The sequence below is a fragment of the Otolemur garnettii genome, unplaced genomic scaffold, assembly GCF_000181295.1.
Source record: "Otolemur garnettii isolate 467f Iridium unplaced genomic scaffold, OtoGar3 scaffold00047, whole genome shotgun sequence".
Lineage (NCBI taxonomy): Eukaryota > Metazoa > Chordata > Mammalia > Primates > Galagidae > Otolemur > Otolemur garnettii.
In genome coordinates, this window is record NW_003852442.1 from 13,551,449 (window position 1) to 13,558,631 (window position 7,183).

At 51.6% G+C, this 7,183-nt stretch overlaps 1 protein-coding gene across 2 annotated transcripts in view; it reads right to left on the minus strand.

Annotated features, from left to right (window-relative positions):
- Positions 1-323: 323 nt before the first annotated feature.
- VPS4A (vacuolar protein sorting 4 homolog A) overlaps positions 324-7,183 on the minus strand; it is a 17,169-nt gene continuing 10,309 nt past the window's right edge. Inside the window, exons 4-11 of one of the 2 annotated variants that reach the window (XM_003791401.2) lie at positions 5,955-6,016; positions 5,695-5,814; positions 5,100-5,256; positions 4,418-4,566; positions 3,950-4,031; positions 3,469-3,688; positions 2,414-2,554; positions 324-1,180 (exon numbers count right to left, since the gene is read on the minus strand). In XM_003791401.2, the coding sequence (XP_003791449.1) occupies positions 1,079-1,180; positions 2,414-2,554; positions 3,469-3,688; positions 3,950-4,031; positions 4,418-4,566; positions 5,100-5,256; positions 5,695-5,814; positions 5,955-6,016 (1,033 nt within the window). In that variant the 3' untranslated portion in view covers positions 324-1,078. The remainder of the gene's footprint in view (positions 1,181-2,413; positions 2,555-3,468; positions 3,689-3,949; positions 4,032-4,417; positions 4,567-5,099; positions 5,257-5,694; positions 5,815-5,954; positions 6,017-7,183) is intronic. The other variant, XM_012806138.2, reaches the window with a different exon arrangement.

Here is a 7,183-nt window from a genome sequence, read left to right on the forward strand (position 1 = left end):
TTTTAGGTCAATTCTCTTGATTTTTAAATTTTGGCAGACCAGACCAAACCAACACAGGAAGTACAGGTCAGGTCTAGTGCCAGACCTCCCACCTGGCAGCCTCTGACCCCAATCTGGTCTCTTACACACCCCCAGCCACTCATCTCAGGCTTTAGCGGGAGGAGCCTTGTGCTCTGCCTGGAGAACAGCAGTCAGCGCACACCTCTACTTACTTCACACTGTGCTGAAGAGACAGGAAGAAGCAGAGAGAAAACCAGAGGGTCTTTATTGGAAGCAAGACTGGCCTTCAAAGGGCCCCATACAAGAGTCAAAGATGCAATCACTCAGGTGGCTCAAAAAGGGAAAAGGATTTATTAGACTATTTCCAGGACAGGGGCAGTGGCCATGTTCAGTGTTCTCACACTCAGAGGTAAGAAAAGGCAGCAGTGAAAACCCGCCTCGACTGCCTTCTCTCGTTCTGAGCGAAACGGCTTTGTGCTCACAGAAACCACCTCCTCCTGCAAGAAGACACGGGGCCCTGGATGCCAGCTAGGGGGATGGGAATGGCTTATCTTACTCTCAGTCTTTGAGGCAGAGCTTGGGCTGGGGACGATGTAGGAACATCAGCCAATCTGTTCTCAAGGAGCAAAACTCGGGCATTAAAGGAACAGGGCAGTAGGGCCTGGCCAGCCATCTGGTCTGTGCCCCCCACATTGCGGCTACTGTCACCCCTTGATGCTTCCAGGTGATTCTGTCTTTATAAACAAGATGTAAATCCAAGCAGCATTAATTTAGGGGAACAAAAAAGGATTACAAAGAAGATGATGACACACGGGGGAATGGAAAGGAGTTGGTGAGCATCCGGGAGAGGAGGAAGTGGGAAGACCAGGATCCACTGTGTGCCCAGCGGGCCGTGAAGCATCTCTGTGGCCATGGAGGCCCGCCCTTCCTGCTCCCTGCTGGTGGCCAGATGGCAGAAGGGATGCTGTGGTGACTTTAGGATGAGCCCTGCAGCCCTGTCTGGCCACTGATGTGGGGAGTACCATGGATTTGCCCTAATCAATCTCCCACCTTCACCATCACCCAAGTGAAGAAGCTTTTAACTCTCCTGTCCAAAGTCCTCTGAGAATTTCTTCACTTTCAGGAGGTCATCTGCATTCACTGTGGGCCGGGTAGTGGCCAAAGACCGAAGCATGTCCGACTGCAAAGACAAGAGCATGCAGCTGAGAAGGAGCCCACCCCCGAGTCCTCAGCCTCCCCTCACTGCACACCTGTGCAGTCTGAGTGGGGAGAGGCCTGCCTTCAAGGTGCAGAACTCCCTACAGCTGTCCTGCTTAAATCCACCTATGGCAGGGACCCTCTTCCCTCTCAAAGCAGGTCCTACCATTTCCAGGCAGGCCTATTTCTGCTCTGAGAGAGTCTAAGTTCTGTCATAATTACTATATGTCCACCATACCAGCCACAGGGTAGACACCACCAGGACAGCACAGGCAAGACTAAGACAATGAGAGGTCCAGACTGTTTGGGTGGCTACCTTTGCAACTGCATCAGATCAAACTGTCCTGTCATACTTTCACTGGTTCCTTCTGTGTACCAAATCTGCCAAACTATGGAATGATAGTCACATTATCTGGACTTGATTTTTGGGGATGAGAGAGAGACAGAGTCTCACTTTGTTGCTCAGGCTAGAGTGTCATGACATCATCATAGTTCATAGCTATCTCAAACTCCTGGGCTCAAGCAATCCTTCTGCCTCAGCCTCCTGAGTACCTGGAACTACAGGTGCTTGCCACCTCACCCAGCTAATTTTTCTATTTTTAGTAGAGATGGGGTCTCGCTCTTCCTTAGGCTGGCCTTGACAAGCGATCCTGCTGCCTCAGCCTCCCACAGTGCTAGAATTACAAGCATGAGCCACTGTTCCTGGCCTTGAACTTTGCTTTCTGAAGAATATAAAATGCTAATGCTGTCCCCTCCATCCTGGGCCTCTCCCAAGTCTCACGGCAGGAGCCCTAGCTACCCAGGGCTGTTAGAGCCATTCTTTTCTTTTTTTTTTTGAGACGGAGCCTCAAGCTATCCCCCTGGGTAGAGTGCCATGGCCTCACAGCTCACAGCAACCTCCAACTCCTGGGCTCAAGCGAGTCTCCTGCCTCAGCCTCCCAAGTAGCTGGGACCACAGGCGCCCGCCACAGCCCTGGCCATTTTTTGGTTGCAGCCATCATTGGCGGGCCCGGGCTGGGGATTCGAACCCACCACCTTAGGTGTATGTGACTGGCGCCTTAGCCAATTGAGCCACAGGCGCCGAGCCACCATTCTTGATTTAAGAGGAGCCACGGCAGCCCAGGACACACAAGGAGGAGACCTTATTTTTAAACGTGGACCCAAGCTTCCAATTTTCTGGGTTTTGCACAGTCCTCTCTTCCAAGTGGCCACCTACCATGCAAACCACAGGCTCTAAGAGTTTGTCACCAGGGACGTCCATCCAAGTCATCTCTATGGCCCCCGGATCCCCTGGTGAACATGGGGTAAGGAGGTCATCAATCATAATGCTGGGGTTGGTGCGGGAAGGACCAGAGACCTGAAACCAAACAGGAATTTTGACTGGTTGGAGGGGCTGCCCCTCTAGTTAGAAAAGTGGCAGGCCCACTCAGGTTTCTAAGGACATCCTGGAGAGAAAGCAATGCAGGGTTTCTAGGTCAGCAGGGTCAGAGGAGGGATGGGCTTCCATACATAGGCCCTATAAGAGGCTGGTTATTAGCACATCTCCCAGCCACTGTCCTCCAGAATCTCAATTTGTAACTCCAAATGCCTTGATTATCTTCCTCATTAATGCCATCAGATCATACCACGAACACAATTGGAAAGTGTTTTTCCAACTCAAGTTTGTGCACTGGCAGAACATTACCCAAATGTCCCCAAGGCTCATTCTATCACCTCTTTCGACTCTCAATGCACACCCCCTCCCCCATGTCCTTTGACAGTGCAACCTGCCCAGACACTACCCTAAGACTCCTGCTTCCTCTCACCCTGCTCTTCCCCCATCACCTCTGAGAAACCTGCATTTACTTTATGTCTGTGTCCACTCAGAAAAGGAGGCTCCTGGAGAGATTTTTGTCTCACCCTCAACAAAGATACGCTGAGTGAATGGTGAGCCCTCCTTACAACCAGTAATTCCACACCCAGCACTTTCCAACAGGGCTGATGGAGGCAGCTGCCATGGTGTTAAGACAATACACTGACCTCTGGTTTTATATATTCTAAGATGGTCACACTTAATCAAGAACTGCCATTCGGAAGGGAGAGTGGGTGCAGCCCTGCTCCTGGAGCCTGCAGCCCACCTGACACTTGCCCTTGGTTCTCAGGGAGACCAAGAATGTGTCACATGAGCAGCCAGGCAGCAGGAACAGGGAGCTGGCAAAGAAAACCAATATTCCTCCCCGCACATCCCACTTTCTCTGACATTCTCTAAGCACTTGCTTACTGGCCTCTCACCTTTTTGAAGTGTGTTGCCGACTGTACTTTCCGTACAGGCTGCATGAGGGAGTCCCGCACGATGATGCTAATGTCTGCGCCCGAGTAGCCTTCTGTTTTGCGGGCCAGCTCTTGGATGTTAGCATCTGTGAGGCTGTGGGGCGTGCTCCCCAGATGCAACCGGAACATCTGGGCACGGGCAGCTTCCTCTGGCAAAGGGATGTAAATTCTCTTTTCAAACCTAGAGAGCCAAGCACATGGCAGGAATTGCAAGCTGATGACAGAATGGTATTAACAGAAGGGCAGCACGGAGACTTGTGAGGGAGGCAAGATGCACTTTTTTTACAGGGCAGCAATGCTGGCAGGATGGCCATCAAGCCAGTGTCACACAGGACTCTGTTTGACATGCAAACTCAGGGAAGACTCCAGAGAAATGGGGTCGGGCAGGCTGACCATGGCTGGAGAAAGACTTCAGGCCCTGGTTCCTACTGGGAAGACTTACCTCCTCCTAATGGCTGAATCCAACACCCATGGGATGTTGGTGGCACCAAGAACCAGAGTCCCATCATTGTTATTCCCCACCCCTGAAAGAAAAGGAGACAAAGACAATGGCTCTAGACACCTACCCAGGTCACTCAAAACCTTGTGGGGACAGACCTCAGGTTTTTGTTACCATTAAATGAAGCCATCCCTGTGCCACCACTGGCAAGGTCCCAACTAAAATTAAACCATGTCCTAGTCTTGCTTTGCCAGGGGTGAGGAGACCTACAGCACTACCTGCCCTGAGAGGCAGAGGCCTCGGGAACCTCTCCGTGCTGAAAGGCCACTCAAGCCCTCCGGAGATGGAGCTGAGAAGGGCTCTCTAACCTGAAGACAAACAGCTCTAGCCACAGCTAAATAATGAAGCCAAGGGTTGGCTTTAGGTAGAATGAAGACCAAGGGGACAAGGGGACTTGGGACTAGCACACACCCTGCATTTGGACCAAGAACTCCGTTTTGATCCTTCGGGCAGCCTCACTCTCGTTTTCATTTCGGGATCCACAGAGGGAATCCACTTCATCAATGAAGATGATAGAGGGCTTGTGCTGCCGGGCCAGCTCAAACAGGTTCTTGACTAGCCTGTGGAGGTAAGAAATGGGGTTAGGACCTGGACTCTCTCGTACATACCCACACAGGTCCAAGCTGCCACTTCTCTGAGACCACAGTCATACTTGGATTGCAGAAAAAAATAGTGGTAACAAATTCTCTGGCAGCACTGTACCAAAAGGAGAGCAAGCTTAGCCTCTGCCTCAAACTCGGAGCCCCATTCGTTAGCTCTAGACTTAGCCCAAGTCAGTTCCCTTCCTCAGAACCTGTTTTATCATCTGCAAAATGGGAATCAGTGTGGGAATATGTTAACCACATACAGTGCCCCAGCAGGGGACACTCAACTGCCATCCAGTTATTCTTAGCTTTTCCCTTCCCTTCTGTAGCACCTCATCTTTCCCAAGTTCACCTGCGGGATGTCCTGGCCTTGTGAGGACAGTGTCCCATCCAATAAGCTAGTGATACCGCTCTCCTGGCTACTCTCCCTGAATACAAACAGCAGCTCCTCTGGGAGGTGACCCCCAAGAGGCAGGGAAGCTGGTCCACTTGGTGCCGACTTGACTTACTTCTCACTCTCCCCCAACCACTTGGACATCAGATCTGAGGAGGACACAGAGAAGAAGGTGGAGTTGTTGGCCTCTGTTGCCACGGCTTTGGCCAAGTAGGATTTCCCTGTGCCAGGAGGTCCAAAGAGCAGTATCCCTCGCCAAGGGGTACGCTTGCCTATAATAAAGAACATGCAGACGTGAGCTTTGTACTGACTGGAGAAAGGGAACAAAAAAGGCAAAAGATCCTCAGTCACTGTAAATTCAGTAAGAAAGGAAAAGTCTATAAAACAAATGATTCTAGGAGCAAAGGAGTGAAGAGAACTCAATTACCTTCCTAATCATCTTGTGACCCTGCAAGTGACATTGGCTGGCCATGCCCACCACTCACAGGGATGGCCAACTCAAAGGTCTAGTCACAACAGTTTCTGGCCATGATGAGCAGGCAGGGGCCTCTCCTGACTGACCTCATGGTAGGGCTGGACCCTGGTCCTCTGCAGCATAGAGGAGCTGAGTTGCCACCTATTTCCAGAGACTATAGAGTGGGAGCCCTGGGCTCGGTCCCACAGGAGCCTGGTGGTTTTTAGGACTAGGCCTAAAGTGGCTCAACTCTCACCTGTGAACAAGTGTGGGAATTTAATTGGCAAAATGACAGCTTCTTTGAGGGCCTCCTTGGCTCCCTCCAGCCCGGCCACGTCACTCCACCGTATGTTGGGCTTCTCCATCACAACAGCACCTGCAGGAGGAAAGCCGACCCAGAGCCTGGCCCATGAGCAGGAGCTGACCCCAGAGGGCGCCCTCGCCACATCCCCTCCCACTGCCACAGGGCGCCCTCGCCATGTCCCCTCCCACTGCCACAGGGCCCCAGCCTCTTACCCATCAGTTGTTCTTGCAGTTTCTTTTTCTCTGGATTATCCCCTTCACTGTCACTATCACTGCTGGGAAAGGAAACAGATCATCAGAAGCTGGCTGTCAGCCTGGAGCAGAGAGACTCTCCAAGTGAGGCCAGGCTATGCCACCACCAAAGGGTCCAGTATCCTTTTCCTGCTCACACTGTGAGTGACAGGCAACCAGGTGCCTTGAGGGTATCTGGGCCCACACTCTCAGCAACTCACCTCTGATCCTCCAACAAACACTCCTATAACCCAGCCCATAACCCATGACTCATTAAGAAGATGGTAAGAGGGCGGGCCTGTGGTTCAGTGAGTGGGGCGCTGGCCCCATATGCTGAGAGTGGTAGGTTTGAGCCTGGCCCCAGCCAAACTGCAACAAAAAAATAGCCAGGCATTATGGTGGGCACCTGTGGTCCTAGTTAGTTGGGAGGTTGAGGCAAGAGAATCCCTAAGCCCAGGAGCTGGAGGTTGCTGTGAGCTATGACACCACAGCACTCTACCAAGGGTGACAAAGTGAGACTCTGTTTCTAAAAAAAAAGAAGATGGGAAGAGAGAGACAGCAGCACTCTCCTGAAGGCCCGTGAGGGACTGTGTTCTGCCTGCTAAGTGCAACAAGGGAAGCAATGCAGCTGTCGGAATAACGGTACAGTAACTGACCTCTTCTCAGTGATCATTCCTACCCTGACATAAGTTTTTTGTTTGTTTGTTTGCTTGCTTGTTTGTTTTGAGACAGAGTCTCACTCTGGCATTCTGAGTAGCTCATAGCAACCTCAAACTCTTGGGCTCAAGCAATCTTCTTACCTAAGTTTCTCCATTTTTGGTAGAGGCAGGGTCTCAGTCTTGCTCAGGCTGGTCTTGAACTCCTGAGCTCAAGCAATCCACATGCCTTGGCCTCTGAGAGGACAGGTGTGACCCACCATGCCCACCCGACACAGTTTATTTTTCACCCTCAAAACTCTTAACTCCAGGGCTAGGAGTGGTAGCTTACGCCTATAATCCTAGCACTCTGGGAGGCCAAAGTGGGTGGACTGCCTGAACTCCCAGCCTCAAGACCAGACTGAGCCAGAGCAAGACCCCATCTCTAAAAAATAGCCAGTGGCTTGGCAGCTGTGGCTCAAGTGGCTAGGGCGCCAGCCATATACACCTGAGCTGGCGGGTTCGAATCCAGCCTGGGCTTGCCAAACAACAATTATGGCTACAACAAAAATTAGC